General features: G+C 38.8%; 1 protein-coding gene across 9 annotated transcripts in view; it reads right to left on the reverse strand.

Annotated features, from left to right (window-relative positions):
• The window catches only part of CDK14 (cyclin dependent kinase 14), a 602,339-nt gene that overhangs the window by 397,264 nt on the left and 179,649 nt on the right, over positions 1–25,426 (reverse strand). For 8 of the 9 annotated variants that reach the window (XM_032253088.1, XM_032253082.1, XM_032253085.1 and 5 more), the window contains one exon: positions 22,359–22,453. In XM_032253088.1, the coding sequence (XP_032108979.1) occupies positions 22,359–22,453 (95 nt within the window). Of the gene's footprint in view, positions 1–6,905; positions 7,009–22,358; positions 22,454–25,426 lie in introns of all 9 variants that reach the window. The other variant, XM_032253090.1, reaches the window with a different exon arrangement.

A 25,426-nucleotide genomic window follows, 5' to 3' on the forward strand; every position in this document is an offset into this window, starting at 1 on the left:
AAAAGAACAGGAATAAAAACAAGAGATATTTAAGAAGGATAATTTTCTTGCAGGTCTAAATCCTAAATGAGATGAAGCTGACAATAAGAAGAGCTATGTAGTATCTACATACTACCACAAAAAGAAAGACGAAGACCAATTACATGGGGCATATGGAGTAAAGTTCAAGCGACAGAGAAAATAGAGCTCCTCAGGTCTCTTCAGCAAGAATATACTTCAAGTGTTTCCTTAATAACTTTTTCTGTTTCTACTGGCTCTTTTGTCACAGTCTATATACATATTCAATTATTTCTCATTTAGCTTAAAACTGAAACAACACAAAACACTTCTCCCCTTTCTTCTTGTTCTCTTTTCTTTTCCTACCTCACTGCTCAAGAGTAGCTTGTATGTATTTCACCCTACATTTTTTCATCCCCCATTCTCTCCAACACAAAACGATTAGTATCCATCCCCACCGGTCCCCTAAAGATTCCCTTCCTGATTGCAAAATGTAATAAATTCTTTTTGGAATTCATTGATGTGACTTCTCTGAATATTTGACTCCCCGTCCACACTCTTCTGAAACTCTCTTTCTTCCTGGGTACTTTGCTGGTTTTTTTGACACCTCTCTAGACAACAATCTCTCCTCTGTTCTTTGCTTCTCTCTTTGCCCAGCTCTAAATATTGGTGGTCTGTTATTTCATCCCTTCTATTTCACTGAGATGATATGCATTCTTTTAATTTAATAATCCTTTCTGCTCTACTTTGGGCACAGCTCCAGATGTCCTCAACTCTCCAGCACTTACCAGTGAAACTTTCCCAAGAACAAGAAGTAAAAAAACTAACTTTTTTTAAGTCACTGTTTATCCTAGACCATTGCTCTCTCACTAGGAATTCAGCTTCCTTTGGGATTCCCAATAGGTCTTATTTGTAACACTACTTATTTGGTTTCTCAATATCTCAATTTCCCTCTTCTTTCTCCTAAGAGGTTTGATAAGACATACAACAAAAGCCTTTGGTTCCTCTTTTGCTCCCTCAGGGGCTTTTTTGTCTGTCAATACCTATGCTGCCTGCTAAGCCGCTTCAGAATTCACTTTCCTGTCTCACCCATCAGGCCAATTAGGAATGACTTCAGTCTTATTCTCTGTTGGATTACAACAAGTCTTTCAACTATTAACAAAAGTGTCTGATGTTTACAATTTTCCCTCAGCTCAGACAGTGCTTGCAGATCTATAGGATCATTGATTTGAATTCCTGAAAATGGAGATAGTTAAAAACACAGCAATCCCAAAGAGACCATTCTGAACTAGAGACAGAATTATCTTTTAAAATTTCAAAGAATTTGTTTATACAGGGAAATGTTATGTCTGTTTCCTTGGAACTCTAGAAGGAAGGGAGGACTTATTTGCTCAAGAATTAACCATTAAGCATAAAAAATGTCTTATGCCTGAAATCTTTAAAATAATTTCCTTTCTGTCTGAGACTTTTTAAGTTATAATCTCGCCCCAATATCAATAGTGTCTACCATACAATCTTGCACTGAATTACTCCATGCAAATTGCAGTCCTAGATTTTTAAGGTACCTGCTATTTCTCCACTGTTATAATTCTTTCTAGTGGTATAGTATACTTCTTTTGTATAAGCCAGTGCTAAATAGACTGGGAACATCTGACTAAAACTTATTGATGCTGCAATTTGTTAGCTTTGAGTTCTAATGGCATCTAATTTCACCCAAACCCCAGCTTGCAAATTCTTTCAAATTTCCAGCATTTCAGCTATCTTGAATTACTCTACGCCTAACATTTATGTTATGAGTAGTAAGGGATCTGAGTAGGCATTTGAACTTTACATTGATTAGTTCCTATTTCATAAAAATCATGTCTAATTGCCATACCTTGCTGTCTAAGAACTGTACATAAAGTTCATTAACATCCCATGAAACTTTTAAAATTAATTCACAAATCTGCATTACAGATTCAACAGCAATCATAAACTATTCAAAAATGCTCCCACAGATTCACTGACATTAATGCCTCTAAATACTCAGTTGGATCTCACAATAACATACTTTAATCAAATTTTGGCTTTTGGAAAAATATTTATACGAAATTTCCAGAAAAATAAAGCATTATCTAATATGATCATATAATTTTATAATCCAAATGAGACAGTATTCAGAGTAAAAAGAGCACTATTAATAATTACACAAAAACAACAAGTATAGGCCAGGCATGGTGGCTTACACCTGTAATTCCAGCACTTTGGGAGGCCGAGGCAGGCAAGTCACGAGGTCAGGAGTTTAAGGCCAGCATGGCCAACACGGGGAAACCCTGTATCTACTAAAAATACAAAAAATTAGCTGGGCACGGTGGCAGGCACCTATAATCCCAGCTACTCGGGAGGCTGAGGCAGAAGAATCACTTGAACCTGGGAGGCAGAGGTTGCAGTGAGCCGAGATCCCACCACTACACTCTGGCCCAGGTGACAGTGTGAGATTCCACCTCAAAAAAAAAAAAAAAAAAAAAAAACAAGCATAAACTAGAACTGTGCCAGGTACACTAGGACAGACAGAAGATCCTCCTCTATACAAGGCAATTTATACCAAACAGAATCTTTGTTCTTCTCAAGGACAGATCTAAAATCTAATGAAATTAACCCAAAAAGGAGTCAGTGAATACATGTTCAGAAACGATAGCTGAGAGAACTCTGTACAAACATGACAGCAAAAATTTAATTCAGACTGGAATAAAAACCAAGCACTATATGGGGTTTCAAAACATGGCCCTCAAACTCGTTGACACTCTTCATTGAGAGGTGTGGTCTATGTCCCCTACTCTTGAATCTGGTCTCTTTTTACACTTGATCAAGAGTAGATGAAAGAAGCACTGTGCCAGTTCCGGGCCCAGGCTTTAAAATATTGGCAGCTTCCACTTTGTTTATTTTGGCAGTACTGATCAGATCATCTAATCCTTAGTGATGTTTCTGCCTACTTGATCTATCAATTACTGACAAAGTGGTGTTGAAGTCACAACCACCATACTGGATTTGTCCATTTCTCCTTTCAGTTCTATCAATTTATGCCTCATGTATTTTGACATTCTGTTATTTTGTGTGTACACAATAAAGCTGGTTGTCTTCTTGGAGAATTGAGCCCTTTATCATTTATGTAATGCCTCCCTTTAATCTTAATGATCTTCTGAATCATCTACTTGCTTTGTCTGACATTAACACAGCTACTCCAGTTATGTTAATTGTTTAAGACAGGATCTCACTCTGTCGCCCAGGCTGGAGTGCAGTGGAGCACAATCTTGGCTCACTGCAAGTTCTGCCTCCAGGTTCAAGCAATTCTCCTGCCTCAGCTTCTTGAGTAGCTGGCACTATAGGCACATGTGCCACCATGACTGGCCAGTTTTTCTATTTTTTGTTAGAGACAGGTTTTCCCCATGTTGCCCAGGCTAGTCTCAACAAACTCCTGACCTCAAGTGATCTGCCTGCCTCAGCATCTCAAAGTAGCTGGGATTACAGGTGTGAGCCACCACACCTGGTCTTCTAGTTATCTTTTAATTAGCGTTAACATGTCATATATTTCTCTATCTTTTTGCTTTTAATCTGCATCTTTATATTTAAAAGATAGTTTATAGATAAGATATAGTTGGGTCTTATATTTTTATCCACTCTGACAATCTCTGTCTTTTAATTGGTATATTTAGATCGGTTACATTTTAAATGATTTTAATATAGCTGTATTAATATCTATCATGTTCACTGTTTTTGTGCTCTCTCACTTTTCGCATACCCTCCTGATTCAGTAGGAAGGAAAGGAGAGGACCCTGTCTGAGAGAGCACAAAAATTCATACCTACTCCCAACTAAAGGGAGGGTGCCAAACCCTGGGGGGACTCAGATGTGATCCACCAGCAGATCCCAGTACAATGAGAAAATTATGGGTCCTACCACACCTCAAAAAATAAAATTAGCTCCTTCATTTGGTGTAAAACACACCAAGCTCTTTCTCACCTCAGGGCCTGGTCTGAAACACTCATGTGCCTGCTCTTTATCTGCTTGGTGCCATCTCCTCCTTCAGATCTACGCATATGTCCTCTCCTCAACAAGGCTTCCATTTCCATCCATCTAACGTATATTTATTATCTATACCCCTCTCTTATGTAAATACACATAACCCACTACTCTCTGTCTTTATTCTTTCTCAGCTCTCTTTTCCTTTACATAATTTACAATTACAGATGTGTCTGCTGACTTGATTAATTTCTGCCTCCCCCACTGGATAACATGCTTAATAAAAACAGGGGCCCTGTCAGTTTTGCTCACCCCTATATACCTATTGCGCGGCCCACTCAGCCTACAGAACACAGCAGGGGGTTACTAAAACCTCGAAAGGAATGCATTATTTTAAATAGACACTATTTCCATGCATTTCTTGTTGAGGCCAGGGTTTCTAAATCTCAGCACTAATGTTATTATGAGCCAAATAATTCTTTGTTGCAGGAGACTGTCCTGTTCATTCATAGTGAGGGAATGTGTTCTCTTTCCACGTCCATAAGGGGGCACAGGTTTAAGGGCAAGAACTTCCCAGTGCCATGCCACCCTCCCATCTCTCTCCATCTGGGAGATTTAATGGTCTCGGTTTTAAATTTTCACATGCACTGGAAGAACCAAAGGTCAATCACTCCAGCGGAAGTTTAAGGGAAATCTTTTCATTGGCCAAGGGACTTGGGGAAGGCGGGAATCCCTCCCAGGTTAAAAGTCCTTGTCTCCCTCATCCAGAGGGATTTTCCCCGCCTGGGTCCCCTTCCACTCTCATGGAAGCTACTTTTCCTCTCCTAAACTCCATCTCTCTCAATTCCCTTCCACTCAGTGTGGAAGCTCTTTCCTCTCCTTGATTCCATCTTTCTGGATTCTCTCACTCAGTATGAGAGGAGCTTTCCTTCTCTGGTTTTTCCCCTTTGGGAACCCTTCTCACTAAATGTGAGAGTGGCTTTTCTTTCTCTCACTCAATGTGAGAGCTAGCTGTTTTTTCTCTCTCCCTCTCCTTTTTCTCTCTCTACCTAAATAAATCACTTTCTCCAAACACTTTTTGAGTCTGGTATTTTACTTTACGAGCGCACTGTGCCGTGATCTTCTCTCCCATTCTTGAGAGAGTGATAGACCAAGAACCTGGAGATACGTCCTCTCAGGGGAGCTGAGGGCTCACCTGAACCCCAAAACCCAGAAACAGTAGGATATTTCCCAGCAACTCTGGCCTCTACCCACTACATGCCAGTAACACCAACACTCCTCAAGCCGTGAAAGCCAAAAATGTCTCCAGACACCATCAAATATACCCTGGTGGACAAAATTATCCCTAGTTAAGAACCACTGGTTTAGATTAGAAATACTCCTTCCCTACCTTCCTGGTTTAAACAAAAGGATGACAATAACAATGAAGCAGCTCAGGAACGTGGGTATGCTTTAACCTGAAGTCAATTGTATCCTTCCCCAAGTCCTCCTCAAAAACCACTTTTGAGAGAGAGGTTTTAGGAGTCCTCACATTGTGAGTTTCAATCATTTTGGTAATTGAAAAATTCTACACTGATTTTAAGAAAAAAAATCCCAAAGAATACCTCCATTTCCACCAGATGGGCATAGAACATATGGCCACAATTTTAACAACAGCAAATATCACTGATTGTATTGAGGGTCTCCTGTCCAAATGATCAAAGAACCCTGATAATAAACATGGCTAAGAGAGATCAATATGTTTAAACACTGTCTAATAGAAAAGTAATTCAAGTACAATTTAGTCTAATAATTAAAATCATCTTCTTGCTTAAACAATATCCTCACTGTCACTTTCATCAAAAAGAGTAGGCATTGTTTGTTTATCTACTGCAAGCTAAATGAAACCAGCTGTACCAATGAACCAGCCTCCAATGCCTGCATTCTTTCTCTAAAGGAAGCCAGGGATCTGCAATCTGGGTAGGCTGTAGGGTTTAAAAATAAAATAAAATTAACAGATGTTTGTGGGTGAGCTATTATCTTCCTTGGGCTAGGTAAGGACAGAAACCCTACTTTTTAAACATTCACCTGTGCACAGATCTGAAGGAACACAGAAAAGTCCCAAATAGCAAACTCCATTTACTGTTAGCTTCCCCCCCGCCCAGTTTCTTCTGTTATACATGGTAATGCTGTATTTTGTGCATTAAATTATAAAACCAACACTGAGTATATTATACTGGGAGGCTATTTTCATACCCCAGACTAAATAGTGTGGTTACAAGCTTGATCTTTTAAATGAGCTGTGATAATAAGCTTTGGCCCATGAGCCCAAAGTCTAAAAGAAGTCAGAGCAGATCTAATAAGAAACAGAGTGAGCCTCGGGAGCATCCTACAGCAGAGCTTGTAAAATGTAATCAGATTAGTGTCTCTCTGTAGAAAGCTCCCATTTGTGGTCAGGTAACCTCTCAGGACTCTGAAAGTCCAGGTGTCAACACTTAAGATTGAAGCTTCAGTGAACCAGGAGTCCAGTGTTTTCCATCTGGGGATTACTGACTTCTAGCATTCTTCGAACTCCTCCTGGTAGTGTTTCAATCAAGTTGACCTTCAGTGCAAGCAGTAAGAACCACATCTTTAATCTCACATATTCTGAAAAGGTGGTTAACTGCTGCTGCCTTTCTTCTTTCTGCTGCTTGTTTTAATTAATAGCATTTCTTCCCCCTATTTCTCCTGGGGCTTTGAAGAACTCTTTGAATTGTATTTAGTATATTTCAGTCTTGGTTTGGTGTACTCTCTCAATTTGTGAGGTCGTTTAATTCAACTTCAATTATTCAGCACAAATTGGCAGGATGAAATGCTAAAAGATTGGCACTTTCAATCACATAAATCTCATGTTACATAAAGTGAGCAAATATCTTCACTGTACTCACTAACCTCTGCGATAACAATTTATGGCTGGCACAAACCAGTGTGGACAGGCTTTTCTTTAGCAGGCTCCTGCAGAAGTAAGGCTCTGGCATCTTCACCTCAACAGAAACTGAACATAAGCAGAGAAAATGACCAGAGATCAGGATCATCTGTGGGACAACTTAGTCTGAATACTCCAATTCTAGAAGTAGAACGAAGAGTAAGCTGTTTTTCCTCTAAATGGCATGTGATGTCTGAGAAAATCAAAAGCAGCTACAGACTTGCATACCCACTAGATTCAGTAGGAAAGAAAGGGGAGGGCCCTGTCCCAGGGAGAGCAAAGTCTCATACCTAGTCACTACTTGAGGTAGGGTGCCGAACCTGGGAAGCTCAGGTGTGATCCACCAGGAGATCAAAGTACAATGAGGAGAATATGGATCTCACTATATCTCAACTTTGGGTCTTAAGGTTGTGAGAGGTAGCTCTTATTTTCAACAACCCAGTATTCATGGATGCCCATGCATAAGCAAACCACCAATCCTCCCAGATTATATTGCTTAAAGCCGATTCCACTTCAGTGCTCAAGCAAAACACTTTCGCTTAACCAAAACTAGCACAGTGATCAAACTAACTCTGCTTACTTTTACTTTAAGGCCCCCAGAGTTCAACAAATTTGGCGGAGAGTCTGATAACCAAAGAGTGAAAATTTCATTATATTTGCTTGGCAGGAAGGAACAAGCCCCAAAAGGGAACAGTGCCAAGGATCCCACAAGGACACTTAGTGATGAGGGAGGCTTGATTTAAAAACACAAAAAGATGTGGCTTCTAAACTCAATCACTGGCCACTGGAGAGAACACATTTAAAGTACTTTAGTCGACATCATTCTCTCTTCATTCCTCTTGAAACCCCACATCATTTTACCTGAGCCTTTTAATTTCCTTTTTTTTTTTTTGAGATGAATTATCATTCTGTCAAACAGGTTGGAGTGCAATGGCACGATCTTGGCTCACTGCAACCTCTGCCTCCTGAATAGATGGGATTACAAGTGCATGCCACCACACCCTGCTGATTTTTATATTTTTAGTAGAGGTGGGGTTTCACCATGCTGGTCAGGCTGGTCTCGAACTCCTGGCCTTAGGTGATCCACCCGCTTTGCCCTCCAAAAGTGCTGGGAGTAAAGGCATAAGACACCACATATGTGGGCCTTTCTTACCACATTTGAGCTTATGTACAATATAGTATTAATATATCCTCACTTATATAGAATTACTTATGTTTTTGTACCATCTCCCTTCAAGATTAAATTTCCCAAGGGCAGAATCCCCATCTGAGTCCCTCTTTTTCACTGAAAGCATAAAAAAGGCATAATTATAAACAATATAATGAGTATTCATCATTAGTTGAATAAGCTCATAATATATTAACACATCTCTGAATATACAGCAGTCCTTGGCAAACTGAGAGGTAAAAAGATGATTTCAAGATGCTGAAATGGAGACATTTTAAAAGGCCACATATTTTAATTTTTCAAAGTATTATACAATGCATACTTTTAAAATCCTATATTAAATGCTACAGGAATTTAGAAGAGAACATAATCAGAAAACCAAACCAAAAGAGAGATCAGCAGTCAGAAATAATGATAATTGCTGCTCCCCCAACTAAATGTAAAAACAGAGAGAGAAACAAAGAGAGAGAGGCAAAGAGACAGAGAAAGACAGAGAAAGAGAGATAGAAAAAAAATTTGGATGACAGTGATCAAAAAACAGTGGTGGTATTTCTGAGGCCTCGGTTCTGTTCCATTGGTCTCTATATCTGTTCTGGTACCAGTAGCCCACTGTTTTGGTTACTGCAGTCTTGCAGAAGAGTTTGAAATCAGGTATCGTGACGTCTCCAGCTTTGTTCTTTTTGCTTACGATTGTCTTGGCTACACAGGATCTTTTTTTGGTTCCATATGAAATGTACAGTAGTTTTTTCTAATTCTGTGAAGAAAATCAATGGCAGCTTGATGGGGATAGCACTGAATCTATACATTACTTTGGGAAGTATGGCCATTTTCATGATATTGATTCATCCTATCCATGAGCATGGAATGTTTTTCCATTTGTTTGTGTCCTCTCTTATTTCCTTGCGCAGTTGTTTCTAGTTCTCCTTGAAGAGGCCCTTCACATCCAACATAAATTGTATTCCTAGGTCTTTTATTCTCTTTGTAGCAATTGTGAATGAGCGTTCACTCATGATTGTGCTCTCTATTATTGAGTATAGGAATGCTTGCAATTTTTGCATATTGATTTTGTATCCTGAGACTGTGCTGAAGTTGCTTATCAGCTTAAGGAGATTGTGGGTTGAGATTATGGAGTTTTCTAAATATACACCCATGTCATCTGCAAACACAGACAATTTGACTTCCTCTCTTCCTATTTGAATACCCTTTATTTCTTTCTCTTTCCTAACTGCCCTGTCCAAAACTTCCAATGCTATGTTGAATAGGAGTGGTAACAGAGGGCATCCATGTCTTGCACCAGTTTTCAAAGGGAATTCTTCCAGCTTTTACCCATTCAGTATGATATTGGCTGTGGGTTTGTCATAAATAGCTCTTATTGCTGAGATATGTTCCATCAATACCTAGTTTATTGAGAGTTTTCCACATGAAAGGGTGTTGAATTTTGTCAAAGGCCTTTTCTGCAATTCCTCTAACCTTTTTTCAAGGTTCTTAGCTTCCTTGCATTGGGTTAGGACTTGCTCCTTCAGCTTGAAGAAGTTTGTTATTACCCACCTTCTGAAGCCTACTTCTGTCAGTTCTTCAAACTCATTCTCCATCCAGTTTTGTTCCCTTGCTGACAAGGAGCTGTGTTCTGGTTTTTGGAATTTTCAGCCTTTTTGCGCTGCTTTTTCCTCATCTTCGTGGATTTATCTACCTTTGGTCTTTAATGTTGGTGAGCTTTGGATGGAGTTTCTATGTGGGCATCCTTTTGGATGATGTTGATGCTATTTTTTTCTGTTTGTTAGTTTTCCTTCTAACAGGCCCCTCTGCTGTAGTTTGCTGGAGGTCCACTTTACAAAATTTGCCTGTATCACCAGTGGAGGCTGCAGAATGGCAAAGATTGCTGCCTGTTCCTTCCTCTGGAAGCTTCATCCCAGAGGGACACCTGCCAGATGCCAGCTGGAGCTCTCCTGTATGAGGTGTCTGTCTACCCCTGCTGGGAGGTGTCTCCCAATCAGGAGACACAGGGAGGGGTCAGGGACACACTTGAGGAGGCAGTCTGTCCCTTAGCAGAGCTCGAGCACTGTGCTGGGAGCTCCACTGCTCTCTTCAGAGCCAGCAGGCAGGAACGTTTATGTTTGCTGAAGCTGCACCCACAGGCACCCCTTCCCCCAGGTGCTCTGTGCCAGGGAGGTGGGAGTTTGATCCATAAGCCCCTGACTGAGGCTGCTGCCTTTCTTTCAGAGATGCCCTGCCTAGAGAGGAGGAATCTAGAGAGGCAGTCTGGCTACAGCAGCTTTGCTGAGCTGCGGTGGGCTCTGCCCAGTTCAATCTTCCTGGCAGCTTTGTTTACACTGTGAGGAAAAAACTGCCTACTCAAGCCTCAGTAATGGCAGATGCCCCTCCCCACACCAAGCTCGAGCATCCCAGGTTGATCTCAGACTGCTGTGCTGGCAGTGAGAATTTCAAGCCAGTTCATCTTAGCTTGCTGGGCTCTGTGGGGGTGGGATCTGCTGAGCTAGACCACTTGGCTTCTTGGCTTCAGCCCCTTTTCCAGGCAAGTGAACAGTTCTGTCTTACTGGTGCTCCAGGTACCACTGAGGTAGGAAAGAAAACTACAGATAGCTCAATGTCTGCCCAAATAACAACCCAGTTTTGTGCTTGAAACCCAGGGCTCTGGTGGCATAGGCACCAAAGAAAATCTCCTGGTCTGTGGGTTGTGAAGACCATGGGAAAAGCATAGTGTCTGGGTCGGAGTGCATGGTTCCTCATGGCACAGTCCCTCAGGACTTTCCTTGGCTAGGGGAGGGAGTTCCCTGACCCTTTGTGCTTCCTGGGTGAGGCAACGCCCCACCCTGCTTCAGCTCACCCTCCGTGGGCTGCACCCACTGTCTAACCAGTCTCAGTGAGATGAACTAGGTACCTCATTTGGAAATGCAGAAATCACCTGCCTTCTGCATTGATCTCACTGGGAGCTACAGACCAGAGCTGTTCCTATTCAGCTATCTTGCCCTTTCAAAGCTTTTCTTTCTTTTAAACATATTTGTTCGTTTTGTATGTTGACATGAACAGGGTCAACCAGCCATTTTTCAGAATTAGGTAGCCAAGCTCATCATCAAGCAGCCTACCTGCATAGGAATATCAGTCAACTTCTCCCCAGTGTATGTGTTCCTACATAGATAAGAGATCCAAAACAATCAAGAATAATTAAAAACTCTTTCTATTCCTCCTCAAGTTTCTAAACTATGCCTAATAGCAACTACTCCACAATCAAGAATTACACACACCAGCCAGGCATGATAACTCACATCTGTAATCCAAAAATTTGGGGAGGCCAAGGTGTGTGGATCACTTGAGCTCAGGGCTTCGAGATCAGTCTGGGAAACATGGCAAAACACCGTCTCTATCAAAAAAATACAAAAATTAGCTGGGTGTGGTAGCACATGCCTGTAGTCCCAGCTAGTCAGGGGTGCTGAGGCAGGAGAAATGCTTGAGCCTGAAAGGTGGAAGTTGCAGTGAGTCAAAATCACATGTACTACTGTACTCTAGCCTGGGTGACAGAGTGAGACCCTGTTTCAAAAAAAAGAAAAGAAAAGAATAGAATTACATAAACTTCTTGTTGGGGGAAATAAATATCCTTTTTTATATTGTTTTAAAAAGAACCAATAGGTAAAGGATAAATGACATATAACACAGGCAGAAAGAAAACACTCTCATGAATGCAATGCCAAGTTAGTGAGGTTTGACACTAGTGTTATAGATTGAACTATTCAAAAAGGTATGTTGAAGTTCTAACCCAAAGCATCTCAGAATGTGACTTTTGGAAATGGGCCTTTATGGAGGCAATCAAATCAAAACAAGGTCATTAGGGTCGATCCTAATCAAATATGACTCATGTCCTGACAGAAAGATAAAACTTGACCACGGAGACAGAGAGATGGACACATGGACATGGACACACACACACACACACACACACACACACACACACACACACGGAGAACGCCATGTGGAGATGAAGGCAGTGACTGGGGTGATGCACCTGCAAGCCATGAATGCCCAAGATTACCAGCACAACACCAGAAGTTAGGAGAGAGGCATGGAACAGATTCTCCCTAACAACCCTCAGAAGGAACCTACACTGTAGACACCTTGATTTCAGACTTCCAGCCTCTAGAACTGAGAAAATACATGTAGTTTAAGCCACCCAGATTATGGGACATTGTTATGGCAGCCCTAGCAAACTAATACAATGAGGCTTATGGTAAGATCCAAACATGACACCTGTAAACCAATACATACGTGTAAAATGCTCACAAACTGAAAATCAAAAGTATCTCTACAAATGCCAGGCAGCTTCACTGCAAGACAGTGAGGGCTGTTCTTGGGGAAGATGCTAAAGACTATGTTTAAAGATGGCAGTGGGGATACAGACATTTATGGGAGCATGGTAAGGAGTACTGGAACAGGGATCCCAACAATTAGTTGCCTCTTTAAATTATGTAGCACTATAAGGACACACCAAATTTAGCTCTCAAGTCCTGCTATGTGACAGGTAGCTGTTATTCTTCAGCCTGACTTAGCCACCTTAATGCGAGCAAAGCCAGGTAGCCTGTCATCTCTTAAAGTAGGTAAGTAGGCAATGGCTTTCATCTCCACCTGGAGGAAATTAAGTACCATATGTGACAAGGAGGCTTGAAACTGCTTGAGAAATGCTAACAAGATAAATTAATGCCTACTAGAGTGAAAACTATCAACTGTCCAGAACCATCTTTCTCAAAGATTGTAGGTACTTTTAAAGTCTTTCTTTTATTCAGGCATGATAAATTAAAAACTGTTCAACTATCTCCAAGATTTTGAAATAAATCTTCAAGTTAAAAATTTAATAGAGTTATTAACATATCTGGAGATCAGCTGAGCACATCTTTAGTGGGTAGGAACTTCCAAGTGTTTGGTTTGTTTCCTTATAAAGAAATAATATTTGCTTCTGTTTGAGCCATAATTAAAGCAAGTCAGAGCATATGTGAGAAGTATTTGGAATATTCAAGGACTACAACATCTTTCCAAGGTCTTGCATTATGGAAGCAGCTATGGTATACTGATTAGGTAAAGAATAGCTTCAAGCCACCAGATGGAAATGAACTAAACAAGGTTTCCCACTAACTACCTGCATAAACATGAGCAAGATGCTAAACCTCTCTAAGCACTAAGACTCCTGACTGTTCAAATGGAGTTGACAATAATGGCATTGTGAGGCACTGTGAGGAGTAAATGAGACAAAGAAATGTACTATATTAAATACAAAATAGTTGCTTAATAAAGGGTAGTTATCATGTTATTGGCACTAAATTTAGTACAAGTAATTTTCATATGGTAGAGTACTGCTATTTTTCTTTAGGAAATAATATTAAAATGTGGGACACAACCCGTGTTAAAAGTAACTCAACCTGACTTAAGTTTTGTATATGGTGTAAAGAAGGAGTACAGTTTCCCATTACTGGGTATATACCCAAAGAATTATAAATCATTCTACTATTAAGACAGATGCACATCTATGTTTATTGCAGCATTATTCACAATAGCAAAGACTTGGAACTGATCCAAATGCCTATCAATGATAGACTGGATAAAGAAAGTGTGGCATACATATGCATGGAATACTATCCAGCCATAAAAAATAACAAAACCCCTATTTAAAGTAACTCAACCTGAGTTAATTTTTATATAAAATGTAAAGAAGGAGTCCAGTTTCAGTTTTCGGCATATGGCTACCCAGTTTTTGTCAACACCATTTATTAAATAGGGAATCCTTTCCCCATTGCTTATTTTTGTCAGGTTTGTCAAAGATCAGATGGTTGCAGATGTGTGGTGTTACTTCTGAGGCCTCTGTTCTTTTCCATTGGTCTATATATCTGTTTTGATAACTCAAGATGGATTAAAGAGTTGAACATAAGACCTAAAACCATAAAAACCCTAAAAGGAAACCTAGGCAATACCATTCAGGACATAGGCATGGCCAAAAACTTCATGACTAAAACACCAAAAGCAATGGCAACAAAAACCAAAATTGACCAATGGAACATAATTAAACCAAAGAGCTTCTGCACAGCAAAAGAAACTATCATCAGAAGGAACAGGGAACCTACAGAATGGGAGAAAATTTTTGCAATCTATCCATCTGACAAAGGGCTGATATCCAGAATCTACAATGAACTTAAACAAATTTACAGGAATAAAACAATCCTATCAAAAAGTGGGCAAAGGCTATGAACAGACACTTCTCAAAAGAAGACATTTATGTGGCCCAAAAAATATGAAAAAAAGAGCTCATCATCACTGGTCATTAGAGAAATGCAAATCAAAACCACAATGAGATAACATCTCATGGTAGTTAGAATGGCGATCATTTAAAAGTCAGGAAACAACAAGATGATGGAGAGGACGTGGAGTAATAGGAATGCTTTTACACTGTTGGAGGGAATATAAATTAGTTCAAACATTATGGAAGACAATATGGCGATTCCTTAAAGATCTAGAACCAGAAATACCATTTGACCCAGTAATCCCATTATTGGGTATATACCCAAAGGATTATAATTCATTCTACCATAAAGACACATGTACACATATGTTTACTGCAGCACTGTTCACAATAGCAAAGAATTAGAACCAACCCGAATGTCCACCAATGACAGACTGGATAAAGAAAATGTGGCACATATATGGCATGGAATATTATGCAGCCATATAAAAGGATGAGTTCATGTCCTTCGCAGGGACATGGATGAAGCTGGAAACCATCATTCTCAGCAAACTAATACAAGAACAGAAAACCAAATACCACATGTTCTCACTCATAAGTGGGAGCTGAACAACGAGAGCACATGGACACAGGGAGGGGAACATCACACACCAGGGCGTGTTAGGGGGTGTGGGGCTAGGGGAGGGATAGCATTAGGAGAAATACCTAATGTAGATGACTGGTTGATGGGTGCAGCAAACCACCATGGCACGTGTATACCTATGTAACAAACTTGCACATTCTGCACATGTATCCCAGAACTTAAAGTATAATAAAATAATAATAATAATAACCATTTAGACCATTGCCTTGACATTCCAAAATTCTCAAGCAATATAATTATTAACAGCCCTCTGGATTTTGTTGTTTATTCCTTATCATGTTGACTGTTCATTTAAAAAAATCTTTTTAGGACTTTTTAAATAATTTCAACTTTCATTTTAGATTACATGGCTACATGTACAGGTTTATTATATTAGCATATTGCATGATGCTGTGGTTTGAGATATGAATGATCCTGTCATGGAGGTAGTAAGCATAGTACCTAAAAGTTTTTCGATCCTTTTCTCCCTTCCTCAGCAATCCCACTCAGCAGTCTTTAGTGTCTATTGTTCCCAACTTATGTCCATGTGTACCCAATGCTTAGCTGCCACTTATAAGTGAAAATATTCAATATTTGGTTTTTTGTTCCTGTGTTAATTCACTTAGGGTAATGGCCTCCAGCTGCAACCATGTTGCTGCAAAGAATAATTTCATTCTTTTTAATGGCTGTGTAATATTCCATGGTGTATGTGTACCAAATTTTCTTTATCCAGTTCACTACTGATGGGCATGTAGGTTGACTCCATAGCTTTGCTATTGTGAATAATGCCGTGATTAACATAAAAGTGCATCTGTCTTTTTGGTAGAACAATTTAGTTTCTTTTGGATGTATACTCAGTAATGAGATTGCTGGGATGAATGGTAGTTCCTGTTTTAAGTTCTTTGAGAAATCTCCAAACTGATTTCCACAGTAGCTCCACAAATTTACATTCTCACCAGCACTATACAAGCATTTCCTTTTCTACCGAGCCTTCTCAGCACCTGCTTTTGACTTTTAATAACAGCCTTTCTAACTGATATGAGATAGTATCTCATTGTGGTTTTGATTTGTATTTGTCTGATGATTAGTGATGCGGAGCATTTCTTCATGTTTGTTGGCCACTTGAATGTCTTCTTTTGAGAAATGTCTGTTTCTGTTCACATATTTTGCTCACTTTTTAATGGGGTTATTCAGTTATTGCTTGCTAAATTATATAAGTTCCTCAGAGATTCCAGATATTAAATCTTTGTCAGATACAGTTTCTGAATATTTTCTCCCATTCTGTTTACTCTGTTGATAGTTTATTTTGCTGAGCAGAAGCTCTTCAATTAGGTCCCACTCAGCAATTTTGGTTTTTGTTGCAATTGCTTTTGTGAACTTGGTAATAAATCGTTTCCCAAGGCCAATGCTCAGATGATGTTTCCTAAATTTTCTTCTAGGATCCTCACAGTTTTGAGGTCTTATATTTAAATCTTCAATCCATCTTTATATATGGTGAAAGGGAGGGGTCCAGTGTCATTCTTCCGCATATGGACAGCCATCTACACAAGAAACATTTATTAAATAGGGAGTCCTTTCCCCATTACTTATTTTTGTCAACTTTGTCAAAGATCAGATGGTTGCAGGTGTATGGCTTTATTTCTAGGTTCTCTATTCTGTTCCTTTGGTCTGTGTGTCTATTTTGTACAAGTACCATGCTACTTTGGTTACTGTAGCCTTATAATATAGTTTGAATTCAGATGGTGTGATACCTCTGACTTGGTTCTTTTTCCTTATGATTGCTTTGGATATTCAAGCTCTTGTTTTGGTTCCATATGAATATTAGAAGACCTTTTTCTAATTCTGTAAAAAACAACAGTAGTAGTTTGATAGGAATACCACTGCATCTATAGATTGCTTTGGGCAGCATGACCATTTTAACAACATTGATTCTTCCAATCCAAGAGCATGGAATGATTTCTTTCAGCAATGTTTTCCATTTGTTTGTGTCATCTATGATTTCCTTCAGCAATGTTTTACAGTACTCCTTGTAGCGATCTTTTACCTCTTTGGTTAGACATTTTCCTAGGTCTTTTAATTTTTTTGTGGCTATTGCAAATGAAATTGTATTCTCAATTTAATTCTGAGTTTGAATGTTGCTGGTGTATAGAAATGATGCTGGATTTTTTACACTGATTTTATATTCTGAAACTGTACTAAAGTCATTTATCAATTCCAGGAGCTTTTTGGCAGAGTCTTTAGGGTTTCCCAAGTATAGAATCATATTGTCAGCAAAGAAGGATAATTTGACTTCTATTCCTATTTAGATGCCTTTTATTTATTTCTCTTGTCTGGTTGCTCTGGCTAGGACTTCTGGTACTATGTTTTAATAGGAGTGGTGAGAGTGGGTATCCTTGTCTTTTTCCAGTTCTCTAGGAGAATGCTTCCAGCTGTTATCAGTTCAGTATGATATTGGCTATGGGTTTGTCATAGGTGGCTCTTATTCTTTTGAGCTATGTTCCTTCAATGCCTAGCTTATTGAGGGTTTTTAGCATGAAGGGATGCTGGATTTTTATCAAAGGCTTTTAGCAAACCAATTGAAATGATCAAATGGTTTTTGTTCTTAATTCTGTTGTGCGGTGAAACACATGTATTGATTGTGAATTCTGAACCATCCTTGCATCCCAGGAATCAAGGCTACTTGATTGTGGTGAATTAGCTTTTTGATGCATTGCTGGATTCAGTTTGCTGGTATTTTGTTGAGGCTTTTTGTGTCTATTTTTGTCAGGCATATTGGCTTCTAGTTTTCTTTTCCCAGTTTCTTTCTCAGTTGTTCATATCAGGATGATGCTGGCTACATCATCCTCAATAATAGGGCAGTAACCATCCTCCTCAATTTTTTGCAATAGTTTCAGTAGAATTGGTACCAGCTCTTCTCTCAACTTCTGGTAGAACTTGGCTATGAATCAATCTAGTCCTGGGCTTCTTTTTTTTGGTTGGTAGGTTTTTACTACTAATTCAATTGTGGAATATGATATTGGTCTGTTCAGAGTTTCCATTTCTTCCTGATTTAATCTTGGGAGGTTATGTGTTCTAGAAATTTACCTATTTCCCCTAGGTTTCTACCTTGTATACACAGAGTTCTTTCTAATGGTCTCTGACAATCTTTTGTATTTCAATGAGATCAGTTGTAATGTCACCTTTGTCATTTTTTATTGTGCTAATTTGGATGTTCTCTATTCCTTTGTTAATCAATTAGTGCTCTATTGATCTTTATTCTTTCAAAGAACCAACTTTGGGTTTCATTAATTTTTTAAGAGACTTTTAGGTTTCAATTCCAGTCAGTTCTGCTCTGATTTTGGTTATGTCTTTTCTTCTGCTAGCTTTGGGGTTAGGTTGTTCTTTTTTTTCTAGTTCCTCTGGATGTGATGTTAGTTAATTTAAGATATAACTTTTTTAGGTAGCCATTTAATGCTGTAAACTTTCCTCTTTACACTGCTTTTGCTGTATCCCAGAGATTTTGGTCTGGTTTCTCTGTTTTCATTTATTTCTAAGAATTTTTTGACTTCTGCTTTAATTTCGTTATTTAACCAAAAATCATTCAGGAGTAAGTTGTTTAATTTCCATGTAATTGTGAAGTTTGGGGAAATCTTCTTGGTATTGATTCCTATTTTTATTCCACTGTGGTCTAAGAGTATGGATGGTATTTGATTTTTTTGAATTGAGACTTGCTTTATGACCGAACATGTGGTCGTCTGTCCTACATGCAAATGAAAAGAATGTATATTCTGTGGTTGACAGGTGGAGTAGTCTGTAGATGTCTATTAAGTCCAGTTCCCAAACTCTCTGGCTTGTAAGGTTTCTTTTTGAGAAGTCAGCTGTTAGCTTAACAGTGTTTCCTTTATATGTGATCTTGCCTTTTTCTCTAACTGTCTGTAACACTTTTTCTTCAGCATTGACCTCAGACATTCTGGTGAGTATGTCTTGATGATGTTCATTTTATATAGTATCCCACAGATGTTCTCGAGATTTTTTTTTTTTTTTTTGGAGACGGAGTTTCACTCTTGTTACCCAGGCTGGAGTGCAATGGCGCAATCTCGGCTCACCGCAACCTCCGCCTCCTGGGTTCAGGCAATTCTCCTGCCTCAGCCTCCTGAGTAGCTGGGATTACAGGCACGCGCCACCATGCCCAGCTGATTTTTTGTATTTTTAGTAGAGACGGGGTTTCACCGTGTTGACCAGGATGGTCTCGATCTCTTGACCTCGTGATCCACCCGCCTCGGCCTCCCAAAGTGCTGGGATTACAGGCGTGAGCCACCGCGCCCGGCCTCTTGAGATTTTTTTAATCTGGATATCTATTTCTCTAGCAAGATTAGATTTTTCTGGGATTATTCCTTCAAATATGTTTTCCGGGTTATTTACCTTTTCTCTATCTCACTCAGGAATGCCAATAATTTGTAGGTTTGATCACTTTTCATTATCTCATATTTCTCAAAGACTTTGTTCATTTAAAAAAAATTTTATTATTTTTGCCTGTCTGGGTTAGATTGGTCTTCAATCTCTGAAATTATTTCTTCTGCTTGTTCTAAGCTATTGATAAAGCTTTCAACTGTTTTGTTTTGTTTTGTTTTTTTTGGAGACAGTCTTACTCTGTTGTCCAGGCTGGAGTGCAGTGGTGTGATCTCAGCTCACTGCAACGTCTGCCTCCCGGGTTCAAGTGATTCTCATGCCTCAGCCTCTGGAGTAGCTGAGATTATAGGCATGCACCACCACACCCAGCTAATTTTATATTTTTAGTAGAAACAGGGTTTCATGTTGTGCAGGCTGGTCTTGAACTCCTGACCTCAGATGATCCGCCTGCCTTGGTCTCCCAAAGTGCTGGGATTACAGGCATGAGCCACCACACCCAGCCTCAACTGTATAGAAATTCCTTAAGAGAGCTTTTCAATTCCAAATGCTCTGACTGATTTTTTTTTTATGATGCTTATCTCTTCCTTCATTTCCTGGATTGATTTAGAAGTTTCTTTGTGTAGATTTTTAATCATATCTTGGATCTCACTGAACTTTCTTGTAATCCATGCTTTGAATTTTTTATCTGTCATTTCTGAGTTTCCATTTTGGTCAGGAATTATTTCTGGAGAGTTAGTGTAATCCTTCAATGGTGTCATAACATTCAGATTTTTCATGATAACAGAATTCTTGTGCTGGTTCCTTCTCATCTGGAGATGTTGGTACAATAATTTTTGTAATTATTTTTGTACAGATTGGATTTTTTCTTTTTCTTTCTTTCTCTGTAATATTATTGGGATTTTTTCTTTCCCTTTCCCTTCTCCATACTCCCTATGTGTTGTGACTGCAGAGAATGCTGGGTAGGATCTTTTGGCTTTGCTTCTATAGGCCTCTGCACTTCCATCAGCAGCTTTTATATAGGGCTGTTTGGCTGGACCTATAGCCAGTAGATGGCACTTACGAATAAGAGCCTACTACAGCCAATGTGGCTGGATATATACTTGATCCTTATTTATGGGGAGATGCTCTCTGTTGCATTAGGCAATAGGCTGATCTGTTGAGTCCATAGTGTTCTGAGTTCCTTTCTCAGTCCTGGATGGCAGGAGGCAAGATGGTCATTCCCTGATGGCAGACACAAGGATGAGTAATGAGGGAGAATCCAGTGGAAAGCCACCAAGCACCCAGAGGTATGCATAGCATGAAGCTGGGAAACATCCTCAGCCCCAAGTCTCTGTACAGGAAGTGGAGGCAGCCTAAACTTCTAATCCAGGAGTGTAAGTGCTCCAGATCTCTGGAGATTTGCCTAGGCATACAGCAGAGAGGATCCTGCCACACCAGAGTTATTGTGTAGAAAGGCTGAGGCAGCTTAGGCTGACATTCCAGGTGAACCAGTGCTCCAAATGCCTGGAGATCTGCCTGGGTGTGGAATGGAGAGGGCTCTCTGCACCATTTTTGCAAACCTTTCTTTACAACTCTCGAAATTAATATTACTACTTTTGACTTAATGGTATTTTGCATTACACATCTTTCTTTATAAAAAATACATCTTTATCTTCTAAACTTAAGAAACACGAACAAACAGGTGTAAGACCACACTTCTGAAAATCCTAAGATAACGTAAATTAGCACATAATCAAAATTTCCAACTATGTCTTTGGAATGATCCTTCGGAGAATTTTTCTCTTCTACATCTTCTTATTTGATTACTTAGGTTACAATGTCCTAACCAGGTTTGGTGCAGTGGCTCACACCTGTAATCACAACACGTTAGGTGGCCGAGGCCAGAGGATGACTTAAGCCCAGGAGTTTAAGAACAGCCTGGACTACACAGAGAAATTCCGTTTCTAATTTTTTTTTTTTTTTTTTTTTTTACATAGCCAGACATGATAGCATGTGCTTGTAGTCCCAGCTACTCAGGAGGCTGAGGCAGGAGAACTGTTTGAGCCCAGGAGATTGAGGCTGCAATGAGCTGTTATCAAGCCACTATACTCCAGCCTGGGCAACAGGGCCAAATGCTGTTGCAAGGGGAAAAAAAGAAAAAAAAACAAAGTCCTATCCTCTATAAAGATTTTAAAAAGAGATAACAACAGGGATGGCATAGAAAATTATTTTGCAACAACATTTGGTAAAGTTATAAAGGTAAAACAAAGCTTGTGAGTTCTGTGGTTGTTGCAGAGATAGCATTAAGTTATCTACAACTTAGATAAGTTATTACATGTCACTAAATACAATAACTCTCTGTCCTTGATCAATAAGGGAGAGGAAGGAGGGCCATCAGAAACACATGAGCACAAGCTGTTTAAGAATCAAAATCTGTGCCCTGACCCCCAGATAGCAATGGAGAGAAAGAAGGAAAGTAGGAGAGAGTTATTTCTCTATATGAAAATATACATATAGAGATGTATGTATGATGCCAAAGCAGACAGGAAGAAAGAAAAAGAAAAGTTTGCCATTTTTTTTTTTTATTTCTTAACTAAGAAATTTCTGAAAGATGGAGTAAAAGCTTAATTTAAAAAGACCCCAAGAATGGCCAATACATTTGGCTTTGTCAAACAAATACTCCTATTGTCAACACTAAATCTCTATGAGAAATTAATCATATAATTCACCTGGAAATGAATTCTCCTTAGAGAGTTCCAACTCCTTTGAAAGAAAGAGACAACAATGTTGTGGGGAGGAGTGTTAAATGGAAAAATAAATTGAACAATCTGAAAAACTGTTTCCTAGCAGCATATACCAGTTCCAATGAGTTTTACACACTTTTCAAAAATAAAAATAAAAAACACCCCGAGGGAGGGAAACCTATTGCATGTTAAGTAAGAATTATTTAAATAAAATGCTATTTAATAATAAGAGATCAGAAACACTGTACATATGAAATATTCCAAAAATAATTAACTTACTTGCTTTTCCCTTTGTATACTGTAGCATAAGATCCTTCCCCTAGTTTTTCCAGTTTTTCGTATGAGTCAGCTTTTCCAAATTTGGGACTTGTTGGCTAAAAATGAAGCACAGGGTAAACAAAACATATTGCATCAAATTAATTAACAACAAATATCCTGATTTTGCTGATATTGTACAGATTCTCTCTCACTTTTTAAATAACTATTTTTTCTGGCATACTTTTATTTTTTTGAGACAGAGACTCGTTCTGTCACTAGGTTAGAGTGCAGTGGCACTATCTCAGCTCACTCCAACCTCCGCCTCCCAAGTTCAAGCTATTCTCCTGACTCAGCCTCCCGAGTAGCTGGGATTGCAGGCATGCACCACCCATGTCCAGCTAATGTCTGTATTTTTAGTACAGACGGTGTTTCACCATGTTGTCCAGGGTGGTCTCGATCTTCTGACCTCATGATCTGCCCTCCTCGGCCTCCCAAAGTGCTGGGGTTACAAGGCATGAGCCACCGCACCTGGCCCATATTTATTTTTCAAAACAACAGAATACACAGGGTACAAAACTCAAAAAAAAATGTAAATAAACACAATGTAGGATGAAATTATTCCCATAATCTAATCAGGGAACCACTGTTAACATTCTGATATCTGTTCTTCCAGTGCTATCTGTAAGCTGATGATTGCTGTTTTACATGAATGAAATTGTACTATATCTACTGTTTTTTAACCTGCCCCTCCCTTTTTTATTCAATAAATTATGAACACCTTACATGTTATTTATTATATAATCTTCTAATTAGGAGCTGGCAAACTGTGGCCCATGGGTCAAATCAAGCCCACCACCTGTTTTTGTACATCCCGTAAGTTTAGAATAGTTTTTACCTTTTACTCCTCTGATACCTTTTAGTGATAATTCCAAGAGAATCAGAAGATGTATCACTCAGCTATCACTAATTAATACAAAATGGAACTATTTTCTGTATACATAAATCAATCCTTAAGGTATAGCCTCCTTAAGGTATAGCCAAAATAACTCTTCCTTAAGACAGGTCACATCCCATCAGGACTAAAAAAATGCTAAGAGTGAGTGACCTCATCACTCTTGCTGTGCTCAACTCCCACCCCAGCTTTAACTGTGGAGAAACAAAAGTGGAGTGTCGTCCTCTATGGTGGAGAAGCATTCACTTTCTATTTCAGTAAGAAATGATCTACTATTATACTGTTGCTATTACTTAAAAGGGTAATATCAAAGCATATTAGAAAATGATAATTATATAAGAAATGAAAACTCTTATTAAATAGATTATCTGATCCCAATATAAATATATATAATTCATAAAAAGTTTCTAATATTTGTGGTACTTCATAAATAACCAACTTTAGAAGTTTAGAACTTGTATTCTAGAAGTTGGGCTTGAACACTACTTTTGAGTATACTCTTGTACCACTTACCAAAAACACACAACATGTGGGCAATGATTCTGACTCGCACTATTTTTACGGATTTTATGTGGCCAGTTGAACACGTTTCTTACCTCCTTCCCACCCAAAATACCCCATTGTGACTGAAAAGTTATTTTTCAGAAATAATAAATGAGAATTAGAAACAGAAAACAAAAAAGAGTGCCAATATCTAATCAGAAATTTGAAGAATTCTGAAAGAAGATAACTAAAATAAAAACTTAAGAGAAAAGCCTGACTATTCAATAAAAAGAGGAGAAGACTATTCAATAAAAGAAGCAAGAGCCTCTAGGTGAACATGAGACTAATCAACACATAAACAGTTGAGACTGCAGTGTCCTCCCAAGCAAGCTGCAGAGGCATCTGCACTGGAGACGGCTTAGAATGCAATATTTGAGCAGAGTAAGGACTCAAGTAGTCAATATTGAGAGAAAAAGCAATGACTCCTAACCCCCAGGCTGTAATCTCTTTCACACAATCAGTAGAGACAATTTACAGAAAATAAAATAAGCTGACAGTGATTCTCAAATACAAATATGAGTATACAACCAAATATCACAAAGCATTTTAGGAAAAGCAACATCCTGAAAAAGAAGGATAAAATTCAGTGGGCAGAGAATCTAACACCTTGGAAGGCAAGTTGACACTCCAAAGGCAAGAATAATTTTAAACATAAAGATTAAATTAATGCCACAGAGATTGTAGAAAACAGTTACATAGTCAAATTTTCTACTACCCCAATTCACCTGTAAATAGTCTAAAGGCTCAATGGTTGAAGTCAACCCACTACACATAAACTTCAATGAGATTGCTTCCTCATTCTGTGTAATGAAAAAGAACTTAATCATGTGTGGAACTAAATAAATTTTTGCAAAATCTAAAGTCTGATCTTTACAGGTATACATAGCACATGGTAGCCTAAAGCAACACAGACTGAGGAGATATTATCAGGCAACTTCTGTTGCTCATCATTAATATTAAGAAAAAAATAAGCAAACAAGTTCATATCTGAGAGTCACAACAATTAATCCAGCCTATCTCTAGACAGTGGCCCCTTCAAAGGAAGAATGACTGTGCCAAATGCTGAGAGAACTGCTGGAAAATTAGTAAGTGCTTGCTGCAAGAAAGCTTCTAAGGTCAAGTACTCAATCTGCCACAGCTGGACACCATAGTAACCCATTCCCTGACCAAGCATTCAATGTGGGGTCACTTCCTCCTCAAGCTCTATGATTACTAATTTTATAATGAAATATAGACCAAAAATAGGATTCCTGCCTTCACAAAATCAGAGCTCCCAGAGCTACATAACACTGTTGGCATCATCTACTCTAATATAAATGTGTAAAAACGAAAACCTCCCAGAAATACCAATTTGCCCAAGACCATACACTGAATTTCAATTAAATATTTTTCCTTAAAGCAAAGCCATCTAAGTAATCTGCTCCCATTTAGCACTCAGTTGAGAAAACAAAAGTAGCAGCACAAATTTTGTTAGCATTCAGTATAGGAAAACAAAACTACCAACACAAATTAACAGTGTTTAAAGAAAATATCTTAACCAAATAAAAAGCGTTTATTTTATACATATGTATGATTTGCTAGAAGTGTCATAACC

The sequence above is a fragment of the Sapajus apella genome, unplaced genomic scaffold (genome assembly GCF_009761245.1).
Source record: "Sapajus apella isolate SASKATOON/1434 unplaced genomic scaffold, GSC_monkey_1.0 scaffold81, whole genome shotgun sequence".
Classification (NCBI taxonomy): domain Eukaryota; kingdom Metazoa; phylum Chordata; class Mammalia; order Primates; family Cebidae; genus Sapajus; species Sapajus apella.